General features: G+C 32.7%; 1 protein-coding gene across 2 annotated transcripts in view; it reads right to left on the bottom strand.

Annotated features, from left to right (window-relative positions):
• Window positions 1-21,025, bottom strand: part of LOC147410839 (S3 self-incompatibility locus-linked pollen protein) — a 40,594-nt gene extending 19,569 nt beyond the window's left edge. For both annotated transcript variants that reach the window (XM_086440825.1, XM_086440814.1), the window contains exons 1-3: window positions 20,578-21,025; window positions 16,189-16,251; window positions 13,400-13,834 (exon numbers count right to left, since the gene is read on the bottom strand). In XM_086440825.1, coding sequence (XP_086296951.1) covers window positions 13,400-13,834; window positions 16,189-16,251; window positions 20,578-20,730 — 651 coding nt within the window. In that variant the 5' untranslated portion in view covers window positions 20,731-21,025. The remainder of the gene's footprint in view (window positions 1-13,399; window positions 13,835-16,188; window positions 16,252-20,577) is intronic.
• Window positions 21,026-24,534: the final 3,509 nt, after the last annotated feature.

Below are 24,534 nucleotides of genomic sequence, written 5' to 3' on the forward strand. Positions count from 1 at the left end.
TGGTAAAGTAGAATAGCAAACAATTAGCAAAGAAGTAACGCCAAAAAAAAAATTCTTAAAAGGTCTAGAATTACCCGATCCGAATCAAGCAATTTGGATTGGGTCAGGTCGGAGCCGATCTAAGTGAAAATGAAATGATTCAAATATGGTTCGCCTGGTAAGATTCTGAGTCCTATTCCGATCTAGGCAATAAAAAAAATTTGAATCTGAATATGGACATACTTAGATCCGGCCTAGATCCGACCAATTTTAAGCCCTATACATTTTGGTAGACTCAAACCTAATCCTAACCTAACTTAAATGACCTTTGTAGCCTTGAGATACTCTATCAGTATTTTGGACACAGATCTTTTAAAACACATTGGAATTGCAAAATCTTAGGCTTGTTGGATAAGTAACTAAATAACCTCTCAAATGGCATGAAAATCAATATAATACAACAAGTTTTGACCCCTTAAAATAAAATCTAAATAAAAATGGTGTGAATAATACTTAGACTCAAATGAAATTCCTGAAATAACCAAAAGACAAGTCAAAACTATAATATAATAAATCTAACTAATCCCAACTAAATAAAGTGGTAAAAAACCTGGACTCAAACAAGTGGAAACCCAAAGCCATTGGAGCCTATGATTATTGACTTGATTTGCATCTTGCATTATAATGACCTAACAATTTGACACGAACCTCGAGGCAAATATTTGAATATTTTATCCAATCAAAAACTTAAATTTTGATAGAAATATTTTAAAGAAAAATGGACTTTTTGTTAGACTCAAAATAGTCGCAAAAGAGGTTTAGACTATAAGCCCGCTCAAATCTGAAAGAAAAAGATAGAAAACTTCAAGATGCATGTGAGTAATCGTTAAATTGAGGTTTTGTCTAAAAAAATCTAGTCACATGTACTTGTAGTTCTCGAAACATTATTAGGAATCAACTTAAACACAAATTGAAGACCTGATGATTGAACATGGGAGCTCGCAAATAACATTGATCAATTTAATTGGATCAACTCAATTGACCAAAGTCAGTCAACGGCTTGTGGTGAGTCACCCCACAAAACACCAAGCTTTGATATCTCACCACAACAATGCATCAAAGCTTGACACCTAGCAAGCCATGTGTCCTTACACTACTAAACTTGAATAAAATAATAAATATTATTAAAATAAAACAAAACTTTTGTTTTCAAAATTCATTATCTCTTTCTTCTCTTCTATAGTAATTCCAGTCTCCAAGCTAGCAAATAAGTCCTTTGTCATCTTCAACCTCTTTCACCATCAACTCATCCTACATAGTAAAGCATTCTCAACTTTCAAATTTAAAAATAGAAGAAAAATATGAAGAGATTGGAAGAAAATTAGAGAAGACGAAACCACTAATCAAGTAAGTCTTCATCATCCTCAACTCCCATGCTTCATTTCTTCTTCAATTTCAAACTTCATCTCATCTACTATTTAATCATTTCATAATCCAAATCAAGATTAAAACCAATTCAACTAAAAGATAATTAGAAGGAAAAGTTGAGGGCTTGTTTAACAATCTTGGAAGAAAAAAAGAAGAAAAGCTTAGAAAGAGAAGAAAAAATCAATCAAAAAGGGGTTTCTAATCCAAACATTTAGCAAGTTGGGAAAGGAGATTTGTTCAAAAGCAACCCAATCCATTCAACAGGTAGAAATCCTCACCTTCAACCTCAATTATTTTCTTATTACCTTCCAAAACTCAACCAAGTTGAAATTAATTCAACCAAAATTCTTTTTGGAAGGGAAGATAAGAAGAAAAGATCAATTTGGGACCAATGTTGTTAAATAGCATATGCGACTATGTGTGATCAACACATGTTGTTCGCATATGCGATTTCACACATCGCATATGAGGCAAAAAAAAAAATTGCGGGAAAATATGCTATCATATATGCCATCACACAAATTGCATATGCTATCACACACTTCGCATATGCCATCTCATATTGGCAAATAGCATAATTTGGGGTATGTGACTGTAGCATATGCGATTTTCACTTTGAAAATAGCATATGCGAATATGCGACCACATTTGACAACATAGTTTAGGACTTGAGTACAACCCAAGGGTTGAGATCGTTGTATAAATCCAATTAATGAGCACTCTATTCAGAATTTCTATCCCTTTATACTAATGGCACCTTTGAGACAGCCCAATGATCCTCGAAAGCACATTTTCCATACTTGAAGCGAGCATCTTAGAGATGATTTTATACACCAAACCAACCAAGTTTATTGGTCTCAACTCCAAGATATCTTCTTCAAATTAAGGCTATAAATGAATAATTAGATCCATAGTCAAGAAATACGTCTCTAAAAAACTCAGAAATCACTTTCACCGTATCACCTTTCACCATTTCCCAAAAAGTCTTGAAAACAAGCCATCAAGAACCCATTGGATCTCATAGCTTTATCGTTGCTCATACCTGCAATGGTTTGGAAGACTTCTTCCTCCTCAAAAGAACTTTCCAACCATACACATTGATCCTCTGAAATCCAATCAAAATTGAGCCTATTCAACTTGGGTCTACTCTAATGATCCTTAGAGTAGATCTTTTAGAATTCAATAATAGATACTACTATATTTTCCTCCCCTCCAACCTGCTCCCCATCCACCCGAATCTTGGATAAATGATTCACTATGTTATGGCAACTAGCCATATAATGGAGGAATATGGTATTATTACCTCCTTCCTTTAACCGTTTCCCTCTAGATTTCTTCCTCCATGCATTCAATTCTAAACTTATCTTTATTAGTCATTTCACTCATTTATCTCAACATCCTACAATGCTCATTCTATAAATACTCTTTCTTTGTTGCCCTTATAAGTTCCATAAAGAATAGTGGATCCTATTGTCGTATTATAGAAGTTTCCCTTTAATTTATTTGGAATAACTTGAATGCATTGCACTTTGGAAGTGCACCGCCATTCTTAACCTCGAAACTCTAATTTAATGGGTAACATCCCCTTCAATCTCTCCATTTCGATGGAAAGCACGAAGGAAAAAATGTTATGTTGGGGGATATTTCCTAGCCATTAACCTTTTCTCATCCTCTTTGTCACACCCCCATTTTTCTAACACTACTACCAAGGCGTGATGCACATGTAATCTTATCACGAGATTGCTAACTCACTAACATTTAATTTTGACATGCTATAAAATTAGCCGAATCTCCATGAGACAATGAATAGTTTCAGGGAACAATACACTATTATCCATATGGCGATAAAATACAAATAGAGTAATAAATTTGACATGATAATTATACTTATAGCGGAAATATATACATACACATTGACAAAAAATACGAGTGTCTCTAAGATGTCTCTCAATCCTTATATATACATATCAAAGGATAATGACATATACAACATCAAAGATATACAATAGGTATCTCTCAAATCTAGTATAATTCTTAATTCACCAAGTATATATCTAATGATTGTTGTCATGATCCTACAATAAGTCTTCAAGAATCATCCTAAAATTGTTTGGTTGATAGGTTGAGTAACAAAGAGTTACCCAATAGATAACTTACGTTTCAAATAAATAGCTATAGTATGCATGATGAATCATATTTAACATTTGAAATAATGCAGGTTTTATAAACATCATCGAGAAAAACTGAAAGCATTTTAAACGGATAACCAATAAATAATTTAAATAAAGCATCTTATCAAATACTACAATAAGACGACATAATACAAACAATAACAGTGTGGTCGATAAGAGAGCTGAGAAATCGTGATTGATTTTATTGCCTCAGTCATGGCAAATCGAATGTCCCAATACCTAACGAATGTGGAACCCACTGTTATTTCCTGATTTTGTGGTCAGTCGATCCACGTAGAACATTTGGGTGACTACTTATCCCGCTCAGGATGGTCGTTGACCGAGACCTTAAACAACAAGGCAATTACAGAAGTCAATCACTTAACGATTGCAAACATCTAGTACGAACTAAATAATCCAAAAGCAGTGCCCCTAGTGTCTAAATTCCACTCAAGTAAACGTGTGATCCTCAAACATCCCCAATCTTCCATAACAACTATCTTTACATTATAATCGTTCTCTAATAAAGATAGAAAGGAATATCACGTTCTCTATTAAAGATATAAAAGAATATCCCAGATCTTAAAGAGTGATGTTGTTCTCACATGCACCTCATACAATATAAGGGATAAAGCACCACTACTATCATCCTATATTAGCTTGTCACTCTCGAAATGCACAAGTTACTCTTACAAACCTTCACTAACTCTTTAATAGATCACTAATATAAGAAAAATAATATGTTTTCCATTTTTAAAATCAAGAATTAAAAACATGTATGTGGCAGTCATACTGTTTCAAGTACCATTCCACAACCTTTTTATATCACTCCATTCTCATCCCATTTCATTTTCCTTTTCATTTTCATTTTGTGTCCACTTCAATTTGTCACTTACCCCATGGGTATTCATACATCACATACTCAATACAATAGAAAATTTCCATTCTCTAATCATCAACAAATCGTTTTCTTTCATTTTTTATTTTTCATTTTTCAAAAGCATGAATCTATTCAAATGACAACTTCCACTAAACCTTTTAAAAACTCTTTTTCGTCGCATTACTTCTTAAACTACCAAAAAAAAAATTGATAGGTTTAAAACTACCAAAACTAGAATAACAGTTGTAAAACTTTCCCTTTTAAAACTTTTTTTAATATCATTGAACAACTTAAGTTAACATAGACACTAAACACCTTTATGGTTAATCCTATACTATGCTCGATTAGCCCAATCCAGTGTCCAACTTAACCGAATAGTTATAATGATTTTTATCTAGAAATATACTTTTTGATTATTGAACAGAGTATAGTTTGGTTGAATGATCAATTAAATTTGGTTAATCGATTCAAGAACCCAACTACTAATTTTAGATTTTAGAAAAACATCCAAAATACCAACTATCTCCTTAAACTTTTTGAAGGAAATCTTATTCATGACAATTGATTGAAAGAATCAAGAAAATTCGATATAAATCTAAAATTACTCATCTATAAACACTCCTAAACTCAATCCTAGATGAATAATTTTCATAACATAGTTGAAACTAAGCACAAAATTTCAATTTGAAGAAATCAATAAAACTTTTATAATTCGAAAGAAATTGTAAGATACTACCTTTTCAATGCCCCTGCTAAACGTCTCAGGTCAACTTAATCTTCTAATTCCTCCAACATATCTCAGAAACTAGACTTTTAAACTACACCATGGTTTTGAAGAAAATACTTCAATTAGTGTTTCTTTAGTCTTTCTTCTAAATTTCCTTCTGACTCATTCCTTTGTTTGAGGATTTTTAATGGCTTTTCTTTGGTGATTCCTCTTGCCTAAATCTATTGGAAATTGCCGTTGAAAGTGAATAATTGCCTATAATTCAATTCGGAAAGTGCTTTTTAGAGTTATTGAAGTGATGAAAATGTCTTCCTCTTGAATTACCTTTAAATTTCTATTCTAAGATGGAGAAATTTAGGTATCCAGGCTACTCTATTTTCAAATACAATTTATTGAAGATGATGGACTGGTTTTCTTCCTTGAAGATGAGTAGATGTGAGTTGTAACAACCTGAATTTTTATTGTGAATCTTGATGAACAAGTTGAACATTATGTTCAATCACATACCTAAATTTTGATAGAAATGTTTAGAAGAAAAATGGACTTTTCCTTTAGACTTGGAATAGTCGAGAAACATAGTTTAGACTATAAGCATGCTTAAATTTGACTTCAATTGAAGAATCGAGAAGTCTCGAAAAACATACAATTAGCAATTGAAAATTGAATTTTGTTTATACTGAAGAAGATTTGGGACAAGTGATGTATACTATTAGGATTGTATTGAAAAATAATTAGAGTTAGAATATAAATTTTTTTAAATCTGAGTTAAAAGAGAAAAGAAAGGAAACCTTGAGATAGGTATAAGTAATCGTTAAGTTGAGATTTTGTGGAAATTTTTTCTAAAAAATCTAATAGCACGTACTCGTAGATCTTGAAAAATACTAAAAATCGACTATAAATACATCAAGATCAGAGACCCGATGACAGAAAATGAGAGCTCGCAATAACATTGACTAGATTTGACAAAGTCAACTAGCAGCTTGTGGTGCGTTAGCACCAAGGTTTAACACCTCACCACAACAGAAGCATCCAAGCTTAATTAAAGCTTATTAAAATATTAAAATAATAATAAAATGATAAAAACATATAAACAAAAGAAAATTTTGGGTTTTTTTTTCCCTCTTGAACTTCTTCTCCAAATTATTTTACAAAATCAGCCTAATCTTTTTCAGTTACTCATCTTCTTCATTTTCTTCAAACAACAACCACCCTCAATTAAGTTATTTATTTCCTTTTCAATTACTTTTTCTTCTTTTGTTGCTACAGGACAAACAAAAACAGCAACGAACTATCACCTTCATCTTCAATCTTCTTGGATCCATCTTCTTCTAGCACACAAATCAACCATCATCTTCCTCAATTCTTTCTTTGTCTTTAAATATTCATGATGTTCATCTCTTTTAATTTCTTCTCCAACTTGTTGATGGTCAGGCAATAACAATAAACAGCCATGTTTTCTATCACTTTCTATTTCAATCATATATACAAAACCTCCAACCTTCAAACCAGTCCCATTCTCCGCCTGAAATTCCATCGAAACCTTATCTTTTTCAATCATTAACCTATTACAATCTGAAATTCAAACTCTTCCAATCTACACTTTTTTTTTTTTTTGATAAATCAAAGATCTTTATTAATAACACAGTCGAGGTGACCATGAAGCAAAGCACAAAGACAAGAAAGCAAAAAAAACGAAATGCTACAACCAAGCCAAGCTACACAACAATGTACACATCCAATCCCACTTGGCTATTAAGTCTTCAAAGAAAACCCGACTCATTAAAAATTTTGCTCTACAAGAAGATAGATCCCAAGATAGAAAAAATAAAGCCTTGAACCGAAGATTCTTTCCCTTTAAAAGTTCCAGTGTTCCTTTGAATCAGGATGGTGAGGGAAGAAACGAAATTTGGGGAATTAGGAAATTTGGTTTAGGATTTTGAGTAAGGATTAAGGATTTGAGATTGGGTTTACGATTGGTGTTAGGATAAACCCAAAAAGTAAAATGAAAATATAGAGAAAAGTTTTAAAGGTTAAAAGTTTTTAAGGTGAGAAAATGATTAAAGATTAAGGTTTATAGGATAATGATTAAGGTTAAGAGAATGGAAAAAGGATTAAGGATTGAGGTTTGAGGTTTTTAGGTTTCAAGAATAAAAAACAATAAGGATTAAAAGAAAATCAAGAAAAGAAGATTCTTGATGGATTTAAGATTTCAAGAAAATCAAGAAACAATAAATAAAAAAATGGAAAGATGACTGGATGATAAAAAGATAGAACCTTGGAATCACACCAAGGGTTTCTTGGACACACTAAGACTGGTGGAGAACTCACTTCACTCCATCAAAGAATCTCATTATTTATTCATCAAAATTCTTTGTTCAAAATATACAATCTATATATAAAGAACATAAATCTAAGAATCTTAATCAAACTAAAATACCACATAAATAACCTATTTCGTAACCTTTTGTCTCCTAATTTTTCAACCATAATAAATTTAAATAAAAGACAAACTAAAGTTACTAAACTACCCCAAAATATCATACTAAGACCATGGGCTAATAAAACATGAAAATAAGCCCAAAAATATAAAAATACGACTTAAAATAAGGCAAAAATAAAAAATAAAATAATTAATCTAAAATAATCCTGAACAATAAAACGATAAATCTAGACCCACTTAAGTGAAAAAATAAATAATTACAAACTTTTCGTTGGAGAAGCAAGTATCCAGAACGGTCTCAGAGTACGCAAGTCTGATTTCGATTGGAGAAAGAGGTCGGGTTAGGCCAGGAAGAGATAGATTGGTTCCATTTCCGACTCCCCGCACTTTCTGTCATAGTCTGGTTTCTCGCGTCGCTTCAAAGTCAGCTTCAACTTCACAGGCAGCTTGACAGAGTGTGCCCCGAACTACTAACTGTGGGGGGCTGGTGGAGTTTCTCTGGTCTAGTAGTGATTCTCCTGTACACTCAAGTTGGAATGAAACTAGAAAGAAAAAAAAAAATCTTAGAAAGAAAGAGAGAAGTCAATCAAAAAGATGTTTCTTATTCAAAATTTCAACAAGGTGGGAATGAAGATTTGTTTAGAAACCACATAACATATTCAACAGGTAAGGGTCCTCATTTTCAAACTCATGTTTTCTTACTTATTTCCCAAGCTTCAGTCAAGTTAAGTTAATTCGACTAAAAAAAAATTTGGAAGGGAAATTGAAGACTCGTGTATAATCCATGGGTTAACATTGTTGTACAAATCCAATTATTGATCCTATTTGAAGAATTGGAGAAGAACCATTGCAGGATTAGATGAATCATCAAAGAATAGATCTGCCAAATAAGGTAGGTAGCTTGCCTTTATCTTAACTAGTTGTAGAATTTGTGTTACTTTTTAAACTATAATGGTCCTATAATGGTTTCATTAAGTATGTTCAAAATGCATGCATATCTGTTTTCTTTTTTATGTAAGTTGAATGTTTTAAAGAAACATGAAGCCTAGTAATAAAGAAAAACAGATTTCTTAAAGTTTTAGGCCAATTACAAATTTCTTGGGTTTGTTATTTTGAGATTAACTTTTGATTAAACATTACTACCGTGTTTTAAAACAAATTAGCTTTATGTATTCTCTTCCAAAGATTTTAAACGGTTTTTCTCTAGAATAAATCAAGTTGGTTTCAAGACTTGATTTTGTTTGAAGGTTTCCTTTCATTTGTAAAGATAGAAGGTTTGATACATATTCAAAAAGAAAAATATTTTGGTTGCAATTTGAGAACATACGTTCTCAACAATGTGAGTATGTGAAGCTAGAATACCCAAAAATGGAAATATGGTATTGGATCATAATGATATTTGACAATGAAAATTGGTGGGACATGGTTATGGACAATTATGGTTGTACCCTATTTTATCGGGTATTCAACTCGCATATGTGGCATGTTATTTTGTGTTTTTGATTTTTTATTAGAAGAAAAAAAATTAATATTTTGGATTTTTAGTAAATATGTAGGAGTGATCTATTAAAGAGCTTGTGAACACCTGTATGAATAAGTTGTTGATTGCTAAAGTGGCAAGTTAAACTAGGATAACACAATAGCAATGCTTGGTCTTCTATGTAGTATGGGATGCATGGGCAAACATCACTCCTGAGATCCTAGATGTTCCTTTTTATCTTTAATAGAAAACAATTGTAATGTAAAGATAATTGTTGTGAAATAATAGGGATGTTTGTCGATCACACGTTTACCAGAGTGGTATTTAGAAATGAGGCACTGCTTTTGGATAATTTAGTGCATATTAAATGTCTGCAGCCGTCAAATGATAGACCCCTGTAATTGACCTGTTGTTTAAGGTTTTCGTCAACAACCACCCTGAATCAAATAAACAATCACTCAAACGTGGTACATGCACCGACTGGCTACAAAATTTGGAAATAACGATGGGGTTCCACACCGGTAATTTATTGGGACATTCGATTTGCCATGACTGAGGTCGTAAGATCGGTTGTGATTTCTCAACATTTTTATCGACCACACTATCATTGTTTGTATTATGTAGTCTTGTTATGATACTTCATAGGATGTCTTATTGAAAAAAACTTATTTATATTATTTATTGATTACTAGTTTAAAATGTTCTCCACTTTTTCTCAATATTATTTAAACAAAACTTGCATTATTTCAAATGATTAGAATGATTCATCATGGCTACTATGACTATTTATTTGAAATGTAAGTTATCTGTTGGGTAACTCCACATTACTCAACCTATCAACTAAACAACTTTAGGATGATTCTTGAAGACTCATTGTAACATCAGGAAAGCGACCATTAGGTATGTACTTGGCAAATTGAAACTTAGAGTTGTAGTGGGATTTGAGAAGCACCTATTATATTTGACATTATATGTATCAGTATCCTTTGATATGTGTGCATGTATGTGTGTGTGTATATATATATATATATATATAGAGTGAAAAACATCCTTGAGACACTCGTCTTGTTTGTTCACGTGTATGTATATGCTTCCGCTATGAATATAATTACAATGTCAAATTTGTTATTTTATTCATTTTTATCACTTTATGGGAAATATTAAGGTTCCTTGAGATTATCCATCGAGTTATGGAGATTTGACAAGTTTTTCTAGCATATTAGAGTTAGTTGTTAGTGAGTTAGCGTTCTCATGACGAGATCACGTCAGCATCACACATAGGGATTCGTGTTTGAAAATGGGAGCGTGACATGAGTTGAAGAATATGGCTGGTTATGTTGTTGTTTGAACAGCAATAAGTTGGAGAAGAAAATAATTGATGAAGATGAAGAGGATGAATATTTGACGAAAAAGAAAAAGAATTGAAGAGGATGATGGCTGGTTTGTGTGTTGGAAGAAGATGAACTAAAGAAGATTGCAGATGATTGAGATGGTTGCTTGTTATTTTGTGTTGGACGGAGAAGAAAATATTTGTTGTTTTCTCTCTTTGTTTTGGGTTGGTCCCCTCGATGCCCCTCACTATTCTTTTCAATAAATTCATTTTTACTAATAAAAAAAAATTAACAAAGAAGAAAACTTGATTGAAGATAGCTAGTTAGAGAAAATTGAAGAGGAAGAATAAAAAGAAGAAGATGAAGGTTGGAGAAGATAAAAAATAATTGAAGATGATGCTAATTTTGCAAAAGAGTTTGGAGAATAAGTTCTAGGGAACAAAAACATGAAATGAAAAAAAATGAATAAAAACCAACTTTTCTTATGTTTGAACTTTAATTGTGGAGGTGACACATGGCTTGCTAGGTATCCAACTATGGTGCTTTGGTTCTAACTCACCACAAGCTGTTGGTTGACTTTGGTCATCCGAGAGTTGACTTAGTCAAAGTTACTTGCATGCTCCCTTTTTTGATCACCAGAATCTCTGGTCTTGACATATTTGCAGTCGATTCTTAGTATTTTTTTAAGATCTTTTCAAAAACGTGTTCTAAAAATATCTCAATGTATTGATTACTTACACACATCTTAAGACTTTCTATCTTTTTCCCTTTAATTCAGATTTAAACAAACTTACAATCTAACGTGATTAACTTTTTGATACGATCCTAACTGTATTACCTCCCTTGTCCCAAAACTTCTTTTCTAAAAAAATTCACCTTTCGGTTGTTAATTGCATGTTTTTCAATACTATTTTTTATTTTCTGATCAAACTCAAATTTAAGCACGCTTACAGTCTAAACTATTTTTCTTGACTATTTCGAACCTAATGACGAAGTCTATTTGTTTTAAAAACTTTCCCACCAAAATTTAATTTTTTTCACTTAAAAAATTCAGAAATTTTTCCTCGAGATTCTCCTTGAAATTTCAGGTTATTACACTCTTTATGTGTGTTTACAAACATTCACTATTTATGCATGGTAGCCTAACCTATTTTAGGTCGTTGGGCTCCAAAGTTTGAATTTTAAATCAACCCTTATATGGTCTCGTCAATTAAAACTATGTCATCTGTACATAGCATACATAAGAAGACCCCTCTTAATATGAGTAGTTACTTCTTCTAGAACAAGTACAACAAAATAAGGATTAATAGTCAATCTGATGTAAGATGATGAGGGAGATAAGAAAATATGGGGGTATTATGAAATTTGGTTTAGGATTGGGTTAAGGGTTTGGGCAGGATAGGGGATAATAAGGGGTTTAGGGAAATTTGGTAGAAGATTGGATTAAAGATTTGGGCTAGGATAGAGTAAACCTAAAAGTAAAGTAATTTAATTATGACCTTTTGCAAGTATGACTGCAATCCCAGTGAAAATGGTTAAAGGTTTGTAAGGTTAATGAAAAGATTAAGGGTAAAATAAAAATAGGTTTGTAAGTTTCAAGAGTCAAGAATCAAAATTACAAAATTCAAGAAAGGGGTTTCAAGAATCAAGAATTCAAGAAAATGAAGAACATGGAACTAAAAGGAAATCAAGAATAAAATATCAAATAAAGAAATAAAGAAATTGATAGAGAAAATGAACATTATCTTGAAGTCACTCCAAAATGGCCTCACACCACACCCATTGTTGAGAAGATCAAGCTCAAGCTTTCCTTTTATTCATCATTCTTCATTGTTTTTAAAAAAAAAAAAAAAACCCTAACACAAATTATATAAAGAAAATAATTCTAAGAGTCCTAATCAAACTAAAATACCAAATAGATAACCTAGTTTTCGCAACTTTCTCTCTTCTAATTATCAAACCCTAATAAACTTAAATATAAGATAAATTAAAGTTACTAAACTACTCCTAAATATTATACTAAGACCATGGGCCAATAAAACATCAAACTAAGCCCAAAAAACATAAAATTCAAACCCTAAAACAGAAATATAAATAAAAACTAAAATCTACTCTTCAAGATTTGATGTTCCCATCACAATCATTGGTGTAAACTAACTTTAATTGGTAACACATTTCCCTTATCAACTTTAGTTTTTAGGCTAGTCATCACTCCTAAGTGAATTTCCTTAATTATTATAGTTCCATGGAGTGTTTCAATGCTTGTTTAATCATTTTTCAAAGTTATAACAAAAAAAGTCCACTATATTTCCAGTAAAAATGTATGGTTTCACCCTAGTAGAAATATCTCCACAAAACATTTCCATTTCAAGGCTGATAGAAACTAATAGAATCGAAGTTTGATACCTTTCCTTCAAGCAAACAAGTTATTCAATTTTTATTCCTTCAAGCTATATGTCATACATAAAGAGGACATTTACTAGCTCTTTTGAAATTGAGATTTGACATTGCCTAACAAATCCTTTTAAGAATATCAAACCGCAAACTTGATTGTGAACACAAGAATAAAAACGCAAGTACAAAGGCATCATGCTCATCAAAAGAGATTTAAATTGACACATACAGTAATGTAATAATAAATTCCTCCAGAGATGGACAATGATAAAGAAAGCATGCTGAGATGGACAACGATAAAGAAAGCATGCTGAATTTACACAAAAGCAAGTAGCACAATTGTGTTATTCAAGGAAATGAACAGAAAGAAGTCATCCAACCAAGCAAATAGAAGAATTTAACAAAATACACAAGAATTGAGAATATTTATTTTTTGAGAGCTTCTATTGCCACACCAACTTTTGCTAATGCCATCCCAAGATGCGTGCTAATTCTTTGTGATTTACATATTAATTCAGCAAAAGTTGGTGTGGCAATAGAATCTCTCTTATTTTTTCCAATATCCTTACCCATAACTGCCTCAAACTCCGTAAAAACCGTTTAGCATGTCCCCATAAGAAAGAGAAACGCCTGTGCCACTTGGTGCCAAAGTGAGTAATTGCTGCTTTAATAGACTCTCGTGCAGACACAGGGAGGCTGATATGTGACTCCATATCTACCTTAAGTTCTCTTTCATTAGCAACTGACTTAGAGCTACTACTGTCAACTGTGCTTTCTGCTTGAGGCTCAAGATATTCATTATCATTCTTCAAGGATTTGAACACCAATTTGCTCCTCCTGGCACCAGAACCAATCCAATTCAACCAAAACTTTGCTCCCAAAAATGTAAACCCATCTCCATCTAAATTTGGTACTTCTACCTTCTCAGGTGAAGGTAGGGGTTCAGGAATGTTCATCAGATTAGATTCAGATGCATTAAGTGAACGCAGCCCAATACTGGTGATCTAGACCAAGAGATCAAAGTCAGCATATATATATATATATATATATATATATATAGATATATATATATATATATATATTTATAAGAATGTCAGTATAGTCACATGACAGTATAGCTATCATATAAACTTAAAATTCAAACTAGGGGGAAAAAGTAGAAATCCAAAAACTGATGAGATCTAGCCTTAAGAGAAAAATTGCAACATGCATCCATAGTGACAAAATTCTCCAACATTTTGAAAGATTTGTGATTAACCATCCAATCTTTTCAATCCGCGATTTAAGTCTGGCTTTTTCACAGAGCTTTGAAAAGTAATTTTTTATATTATGTTTATACATTTTTATATTATCCATAAGTAACAATATATGTATATCCCCAGTTTTTCCCCTAATTTGCCAACTTTTGCCCCTTTTTCCCTTGCCAAATTATTCCTGAATCTCGACTTTGTCACTATGCATACGTCCAAACAACACTAAAACCAGCCAATAGAGTGTTAACTTGGCACAGAACCATTCCATAAACTTAAAATGCATATCATCTTAAATCACACTACTATATTTTGACATCAAGAATCTTAACCAATGGTTTCCTTTTGCATATATTTCAATGGAAATCACTCTTTTTGAGGTATGTGTTGTCAATGGCAAATCATATGCCAGGAAAATAATAATAATAATAATCAGAATAATAATAGTAGTAGTAATAATAAATAAATAATTGTAGAATATGGGCAAGGAGTCATGATGCGTCCTTTTTTGTCACGTCTTTCTACCATGACGTGTGATCCTTGAGTCAAGGTCTTTTCAATTCCCAGTATCAGCCATTTGGGGTCCTAAAGTCCTATCTAAGGTGGGTTTCTTCATATGGTCATTTGACTATCAATAATGTCATGTCTAGGGGCATCTCTTGTGCCAATTGTTGTTTCCTATATAAATAGGATGGGGTCACCTTCTTATTCATTGCCCTTTTGTATGGACCATCCAGTCTCATTTCCTAGCTTCGGTCCATCTCTCCTCCCATTTCCTAGTTTGATGGTCAATCTTTTCTAGTGTTGGCAATTCTCATGCTTTGGTGGAAAAAGGATGTGGGGCTTGGTGCTTCGTGGTTTATTGGAGTATTTGGAAGGAGAGAAAGAGTCATATGAATGTCATTATTTCTTCTATCAGATTTATTTTCTTTTCATGTTAGTTATTTCTAGAGTTTAAGGGGTTTTCCTTTGAAGACTTACTGTTTAGATGAGAGCGGGTTTGTTCGAATAGCCCCAAGAATCATGAATAGGTTGTTTTTTTAGTTGTGCTTTGCTTTTGCTTCTCTATAGGTCGATCTTCTCAACTGCCTGTTTTTTAAAACTCTTTTCATTAGTAAAGTTATACTAAAAAATAATAATTGCATCCCTGTGTCATTATTTCCTACAAACCCTTGTCCTCCATGCACCATTTCATATCCCCCATCATTTTTTCTTACAAAACCATTGAAGTGCCCTCCAAAACATATGCTTTCTCCATCTTTAATTTCCCGTCTTAAGTCATCCACATTATTTCCAAAATTCTCCCCTAATACTCTCATCTAATCCTAGTTTGGGTGAATAAGCATTAGGATTGTTAGAAGATTTTGCCTTCCTCTACCTTTTCCCTATACCAAGGCTAGAATCATAACTGTTTCACATGTAGGAAAAAGTCTTTGGGCTTTGCCCCCTTTTGCAATTTGTTGGGGTGTGTGGAAGGAGAGAAACAGGAGAATATTCTCAGGGGTAGAGAGTTCTCATGACGACTTGGTCATGTGGATTCTAGGCTCGTTATTTCATTGGCCAAAGTTGGACATAGCTTTCAAAGGGGTTTTTTTTCGAGGATTTTGTGATTAGATGGGATGCCCTTTGTAATGTGTAAAGTTTTCTTCTTGTGTTTTCTTGCATTTACAGCCTGTCTCCTCAACCGCCTTCATTAATGAAATCTGTTTTGCTTATCAAAAAAAAAAGATTTTACTATATATGTTTATTTTCTCCTAATGCCTCAAAGACTGCAAGGAACTCTTCCAAACTTCCCAAGCTTTTCAACCTTAATAAAATATTTTACTCAAATTGTCTAGAACTTCTTAATCATTTTTTTAAAATATAAAATTTTGATAAACCTGAAATTAAATATAAAAAGGATTTTACCATGAATAGTAAAAAAAATTCATCAACTAAGGAATGGTAAATCTCTTTGTGGGTTTAAGCATCTTCCTCTTCCTTGACTAAGCTAAACATAGTAGAACTAGATATACATAAAATCCAAACAAAGTTTGATAAAGTCTTATCTGCTATTGGAGTGCCGTCAAATTAGAACTTAAAATATGATAAATGAACAGGTTGCATACCTTGATATGAACGAGTTGGGTTTCTGCTGTTTCAACTACAGAAAACTCACTTGAACAGCCAGGCTTCACATGCGAAAGGGATGATAAGAATGCCGTCAAAAATACCAAAACTGATAATAGGAAAGTTGACAAGAAATCTAAAAACGAACATAGGATTCATAGAAGTAGCAAATGCATCATAGAACTTCCAAATCATGTAATTTGATACCCCAAAAAATGAATATTATCATTGTTGATTAGATCAAAGACCTAGAATCGAAGTTAAAATTGGATTCAATGTCTAGATAGCAGTCACTAAATCATGAAATATAAAATAGTTTCTCAGATCTGTCCATTAATTTAAGAGGATTACCATAATGAATTTTTTTGATAAGTGTAATTTTATTCAAAAAACAGGCGGATGAGATGATCAACCTAGATTACAAGGGATTTTTTATTACAAAGAATATAGACAGTCCCACCTAAAAATAAAATCTCCAAAAAATACACTTTTAAACTCCTTCCTAGCTTAGACCAAAAATACATCAATCGCAAAATATCTATGATCAGATCTTGAACTGGTGGTTGCTCATTCCCTTGAAAAATTCTCAAATTTCTTTCCTGAAAACCCCAACATTTTTTTTTTTTTTTTGATAAGCAAAGAATTTTATTAACAAACGAGAATTTTGCTGTGTTTGGATACTAATTAGCTTGTGCTTTGTTGCTTTGTAATTATGTAGCTCTTCTCGACCTCCTTTTCAATTATACTTTAAAAAAAAGTGGACTAAATTTCTAATTTCCAGTGACACTTTAGAATTATAAATTGTAAGAGAACTTGATTTAATGGGAATTATTCTCTCTTTTTCTCTCTAAAATACAATCTTTAAAAAATATTACAAAAGATTAAGAAATGATCTTTGCTAATGGAAAGAAACCTTAACAATCTCTTTCTCTTTTGTCTATGAAATTCAAAAGCTTGATCAAATTTACAATCTCTTATCAAACCAAATCGAAAGTTTTTAGTCTTTCTTTCCATAATGACTTCCCCAACTGACAACTAAGCTTCAGTGCAAGTTTTCCAAAATTTACAATTACAAACAATTATTCTTTTCTTAAAACTTATCATATGAATTACTAGCCATTGCCAGAATTTACAAACCATTATTCTTTTCGTAAACCTTATCAAATGAATTACTAGCCCAAGCTTGACTAGCCAAACAGATAAACGGCTCTGCATCTCTTTTATCTCTTCTGAATTTGAATTTCCATTTTTATAGGTATTTGATTGAAATTCAAATCTCGAATCCTACAGTTCAAGTCCATTTTTTTTTCTAAGTTCAAGATCTCTAATTTTTACATAAATAATTTCATAAGTATCGTTTTACATGTTTCATCTTGTCAAGTGGAAACTAATATGCTCTACTAACAATTTCTTATCAAAAAAAAAAATATATATATATATATATATATGCTCTACTAAGAAAAATGAGGGATTATGGATAAGGGTGACGAATTCTGCATTATTGGGAAAATGGCTTTGGAGGTTCGGGGTTGGAGCAAGGAAGCTCATTAAGGAGGAAGATCCAGGGTTTTTTTTTATTTATATAAGTTAAAATTTTATTAGAAAAGGGGACAAGAAGTCCCAAAAATATAGAGCTTAACAAAAAGAGGGAAAAAACAAATAAAATCACAAGAATGACAACTAATCTCCCAAATTACAAACGTGATCCCATCGAACAACAAAATCTTCAAAGAAAATGCCCTTAAACTCTTGGAAAGTCTTTTCCCAATGAAAAAGTTACCACAACACAATAAACTTGAGCTCTTCAGAAGACGACTCTTTTCCTTAAAAAATCCAGTTATTCATTTCCTTCAAAGCCCCCAACAAACAGCAAATGGCAATAGGATCTACAAGATTCGCTTTGAGCGTCGAAGAGAAACCCCAAAAACAGCCACAAATAAAAAAACTCCCGAGTTGTACGCGGTAAACAACCTTCTATACCAAAAAGGCTAAGATAATGACCCCATAACCAATTAGCTATTTCGCAATGCATAAAGATGTGGTCAACCGTTTCTAGGTTTTTCATACACAAAAATAACAATTTGGTGTTTGGAAATCTCTTATAATGAGTTGATCCATATTGGTTAACTTATCCAATGATGTTTGCCACACAAAGATAGAAATTTTATAGGGAACCTTTGTACCCCAAATCGTTGAAACGGGGAAAAGGGTAGTTGAATTCAGTATTTCAACCATGTACATTGAGCGTACGGTAAAGCCCCCTTCTCTTGTACCTTACCATAACCTACGATCATCCTCCTCTCTAAACCCGCATCAACCATCTCCAAAAGGTGCTCCACGCTACTCAACTCCCAATCATTAAAGTCCCTCCTAAAACCAAAACCCCACGCTCTCTCCTACCAAGAATGAGTTAATGATCAACCTCTTTTTTCTCGACGTCACAAAAAGTTCTGAAAAAATATCTTTCAACGGATTGTCTCCACACCATCTATTTTCCCAAAATCAAATTCTATTGCCCTTCTCCACCTTAAACTTCAACTTCTTAAGTCATTGTTAAAACATTGTTGGACTTTCGTAAGAGGATAATTTTTCAAGTCAAAAGAGGGAATAAGGTCGGAGATATGAACCCTAAGGGTTGGCCTTGTGGCAAGCCAAGCCTTGATAAGCTCCTCAGGAAGGGCAGGTCAAGTGTTTGAAACCCCAGGAAGAAATGAATTTTTTGGGGCCACCCTCCAAGGTTCGGTTGACCCTCGACTCAACCAGTTACATGTAGAGCTTTTTGAGGGGGTGGTGCATGAGATCATGGGATTAGTCTCACCCGAAAGGGACCCACGAAAAGGGAAAAAAAGGTCAGACATAGATGGTGTGATGATTCTCCATCGTCTTCACAAATCCCATTTTTATTTTCCATATCATACAAAAATAAATACTTTTGTGATTCAAAATGAGAGCCAGGTTTTATGCAATTTTGGATTTAGGGGAAGTTCTAATGATTGGACGATTTGAGAAATAGCCAACCTTGTCAATCAAATTTTTCTCAATATTTTTTGTGTTGCCAAACGAAGAGAGCAAAAAATGAGCACCTAGTCTAGAGAGGTCTTTCAAGGTCAAATCATTTAATTCTTCCTTAGTGCTCCCTTTGTGGATTTTCTTTTTGTTGCAATTTGGGGTCCCAAAGTGCCCTCCAGAGTAGCTTTTTGGTTTGGTTAATTGTTTAGATAGAATCCTAACAACTAATCATTTTTTTTGCTTCCTCTACAAATCCAAAGGAAGAATTGACAAATCATTTGTTAATTCATTGCTCCTTTGTTAAGGAGGTCTGGTCTCATTTTCTTTCCTTAATTTGTATGCATTAAGTAATATGTAGATCCACACTTGTGTTATTCCAAAGTTAGCAGATTATGATCTTCTTGCATAAGGGAAGAATCTTGTCGACCATAACACATTTTGTTGTACTTAGGGGGATCTAGAAGGAAAGGAACAAAAGAATATCCGGGGGGGAAGTAAGAGTCTCTTCAAGATGTGATCATTACCATATTGGGCTTTGTTATTTTTTATTGTGTAAGCTCTTCAATGAAGTTCAATGGGGTATTCTTTGAGAATTTTGTGTCTAGATGGGATTTAATGTGTCAGACTGTGCTTCGTTACACTGTAATTAGGTAGGCCTTCTCGACCTCCTTCTTTTCAACAAAATTATACTTATTCAAAAAAAAAAAAAACAGACCAAATTTCAAATTTTCCATGACACTTTGAAATATAAATAGTAAGAACCCAGTTTAATGGTTCCTATCAAGGCCACTAAATCTTCTCTTCTTGTCTTTCTACTATCTCCAAAAATCATTACAAAAGAACAAGAAATGACCTTAGTTAATGGAAAGTCTTCACTATCTGTTTCTCTCTTGTTTTTATAATTAGTGAACCAAGAAAAAATGGAGTTCTTCGTAATTTTATGTTGGGATGGGCCAAAATTGACTTTTCGGGATATTTGATGAAATTCAAAACCTTGATTTATTGAAGAAGATTGCCTGCCAATCTCCTACCAAACCAAATCAGAAATAAAAGGTTTTCACTCTTCCTTTCCATACTGACTTCCAATTTGGAAATTGAACCTCAAAGCAATTTCCAGAATTTACAAACCAAAATTCTTCTTTTAAACCTCATCTAAACAATTACTAATCTATGTTTGACTAACCAAGCAGACAAACGATCCTATATCTTTTTCATCTCTCCCGGATTTGAACTTCTATTTGTATACCTATTGATTGAATTTCAAACCACGGATTCAACAATTCAAATCCATTTTTTGTCATGAGTTGAAATACCCTAATTTTCACATAAATAAAATCAAAAGCATAAAAAACAATTAATCAGATTCCTTCAAGTTTTACCTGCTGAACGTAATTGGCGTGCATGACGACCAATAAACAGAAGAGAGCTATGGCGAGAACAAGGTAAATGTATTCCAGGGCAGCTCGAACTTTCGGTGTGAGCATCTGCGAGAATCGTTCTTGAACACGGATGAAGGTCTGCTCTGGATCCATCTTTCTCTCTCTCTCTCTCTCTCTCTCTCTCTCTCTCTCTCTCTGTGAGGTGCCCGAGAGTTCTAGGGTTTGCAGATTAGTTCAGACATCAGTCGATGAATTCTACGTTCCGTACATGGATCAAGCGAGCGAGAAAATATTTTCTCTCTGTTTTTATTTATTTATTTAGTTTTGCCCAAACCATGATTCAGATTTCAGAGACTTCCAAGTTCCATGTCAAAAATTTGACACGACTTTCACAGTTGCCATGTGCGAAGGATCGTGATATTATTGCAGTACGTACGGTTCCCGAACATGTAACTTGGCTGCAACTCAGGCGGGTTGGGCCGGGTTGGTGATTTATCCAAGCCCAGCCCACACTTGACAAAGCACATGCCCAACTAAACCTTGGGCATGAAACGCTCATTCCAAACGCAATCCAAGTCGGGTTGGTGGGGTTGACTCATTCTTCATTAATATTATATAAATAATTTAATAATGATAATGACTTATATAATGATAAGTGGTATGCACAAATTCTTGAGTCGCAAGGTAGACCGGTGTCTCGTTCCTATAGTAAAATATAGTGTCTATGTGGCACGTGTTTATTAGAGAACAAACACATCGAGCTGCATGTTATATAGAAAAACGACTTGGTTAGGAGAGCCCAATGTGTCTCAAACTCCTACCAAAACATGTCACGTAGACATTGTTCCTATGCTATAGGAATAAGACATCGTTTTGGATCCTAACTCAAAATTCACAATTATTTATCTTAAAAATATATTTAAAAGTTTATATATTTGAATTTATAAGCTATTAAGAAAAAGATGATGATTAACTAAAGTTTAAAATGTGAATTATGAAGGAAGAAACAAAGATATTTAAAAAATATTTTTACATTACAATGCTATCAAGTTTAGGTTCAGACAACCCAATGTCTATGCCCAAACCTAACACGATTTCATTTGGTCAAGTTTTTGCTCAAACCCAACCCAAGGCTAAGTTGAACCCATTGGTTTCGGGTTCCCCCCGAAGTCGCAGCCCTATTTTTAAGACTCAAGTAAAGTTTGGGTCAACTTGAACAAGTCGAAAACTAATACAGAGATGTTGGTCTATCAATGTGTGGATTAAAGCAAGGCTCGATTGAGCCCTAACTCAACCCTGAAGAGGCTAGCTCTACCTAAACCAACCTTATACCCCTATCAAACTTAAGTAGACTAAACCCTAGATCGACTCTAACAGGTTCATGTCAAATAAAATGGCAATAATTAACTTTGTAATGTGTGAAAAGTATATCCTTTAAAAATAAAATTGAGGTTGAAGATTATCCTATCAAATTTGGAATTAATATTTTTTATTAACTTATAACTGTAATAAATGAGAATTAAACTATAATTATACAATATATTTTGCTTTTATTAAAAAAATATTAATCTAACTAAATATTTGTGAATATTTCTAAGATATATAATAGGTTCGGGCTAAACTTGTTGTTCCATGGTAATTTTACAACTTAAAATGATGAAATAGTTTCCACATAAGGAGAATAAAGAAGTGGTTTAGTATTAAGTTACTCCACACTCATGAAATAACTACCTAGTAGTTATAACTAATTCCATGTGTTACCTTGTTTAGAGAGAGATACTAATTGGGGACTCTACATGAACAAACTATGTCATTTGATTTCGAACCCATAGAGAAGCAATGGTTCGGTTAATGGATTGACACCCATTAATGTTATTGGCACCCCAATGTTTATACTTCTTGGAAAAAATTGGAACCCCTTCAATACTTATAGATATGAGATGATCCATTAGGATTATTTACTCTATTTTCTTTTTAGGAAATCTTTGTGAGATTCTCGAGTCTAACGATCACATGTCACGCGTTACAATATCTAAATTCTAATAATGGTATTAGAGCGAGGTTGATTTCATTTGAAGGATAGTAGAAGTTCTCTCCATCTCTTCCTCCCATCTCTTCGTTGTGTTTATTAATAGAAACCTGGATAATTTTCTAGATTCAAGTGTTGATTCAAATTCGTTGTTATTTGGATTGCCAAGAAAATAAATTTTAACTTTGTTAAACCAACACCTTCCAATTTTCGATTTTCCTATGAATCCAAAATTCCAAACATATTAGAATACCGGGATTTATGCACTTGTGGTGAAATTCAAACCTTTGATATTTATCTATGTCAGTATATTTATTCAAAATATAAAAATCGGGGTATTACAATAATCACTCTGGAATTCAGTTCAGTATTCCGGATAAAACCTTGACTGAGATCAATACTTCACAAAGACTGTCGGGAGGATATCCATTGCGATTGCAGAGGAGATTAAAAAGCATGGAATCAAGGAGATTTTCCACTAATAGATTCTAAAAATTTGACCCAGTTTGCAATTGCATCACAGACGTTTGAATAAGTTTCACGCCAAACTTCTTTGGGATAAGTAGCAAAAAACTATAAGTTCATTATTTTATTTTAATTTATTATTTAACAATAATTATTGTTGTATCTCTTGTGATATTTCATAGAATTTATTTTAATAATGTCTAGAAAAGGTTCAAATGACCATTATAAAATAGATAAAATGGATGGCACTAATTTCCGTATTTGGAAACGAAAAATTTGTTATGTCTTAATTCATAAGAAGACATATTACATAATCATCGATCCCAAACTAGATGGACTCCAACCCAGAATTAAGAAATGGAAAGAGGATAATGCCCTAGCAAAGTCTATTATCTTAATTAGTATGGTAAACAGTACAATTCCTCTATATGATGATTATGAAATAACACAAGATATTTTGGATGCACTTCAAGAAAAATATGATCCAATATCAGGCACTCATATATAGTTATTATTGGATCAATTTAATGGGATTGAAATAAAAAAAATTACAAATCATGTTCATAAAATAAAACCAATTGCGAAAGAACTTTTCAATGTTGGGCATCTACTATCAAACCAGATGCAAATTACAACTATCATGAACAATCTCTTACCTTCTTGGGAATATATAGTAACTTCACTTTCTTGTAGATGTAAAACTCTAATATGATCACTTTTCCAGCACTTTTAACAAGTAGAGGAGAACGGAAGAAATACAAGAAAATTTGATCATAAGAAAAATGACAAACTCATGATTGCAGAAGGATCTTAGAAAAACACTTATCCTTTTCCAAAGAAATATAACAAGTTAAAAACTTAAAATATAAAAATTGAAATAATTTGAAGAAGTTTAAAGGAAAGAAGAAAGGTGTTTGTTTTATTTACAAGGAGGTTGGTCATTTCAAGAAAGATTGTTTGAGGCGCAAGAATGCAACAAATGTTTCCATGACTATTTTTGAAGCAATGTTGATAGAGTTAAATACAGATAAGTGGTACATTGACTCGGGGGCGTACAAGGCACATCGTAGGCAATAATGTATATTTCGTCAACATAAAAGTCATAACTCTGAGGGAACATCATATTTTCATAGGTAATAACACATATTGTGAGGTGTTGGATAAGGGCACATGTAAAATCAATATTGCAAAATTAGAGACTACTCTCAATGATGTATTTGCACCTAGTATTCGTAAAAAATTTATTTCAGTTGTTGTATTGGATAAAAAAGTTTTTTCTATTAAATTTATGTTGGGTGGTGTAATTGTGAAGACGAATGGTGTCCAAATTATTAAAGGAAAGTTATTGGACACTTTGTTTTTAATTGAAAATAAGAATACATTTTTTATTTCAAATTATTCTCTTGTTTCTAATAATAGTTTGAATAATTCTTATATTTGGCACTTAAGATTAGGACACATCA

This window comes from Akebia trifoliata, chromosome 1 (genome assembly GCF_017979445.1).
Source record: "Akebia trifoliata isolate Shusen 1 chromosome 1, ASM1797944v1, whole genome shotgun sequence".
Classification (NCBI taxonomy): domain Eukaryota; kingdom Viridiplantae; phylum Streptophyta; class Magnoliopsida; order Ranunculales; family Lardizabalaceae; genus Akebia; species Akebia trifoliata.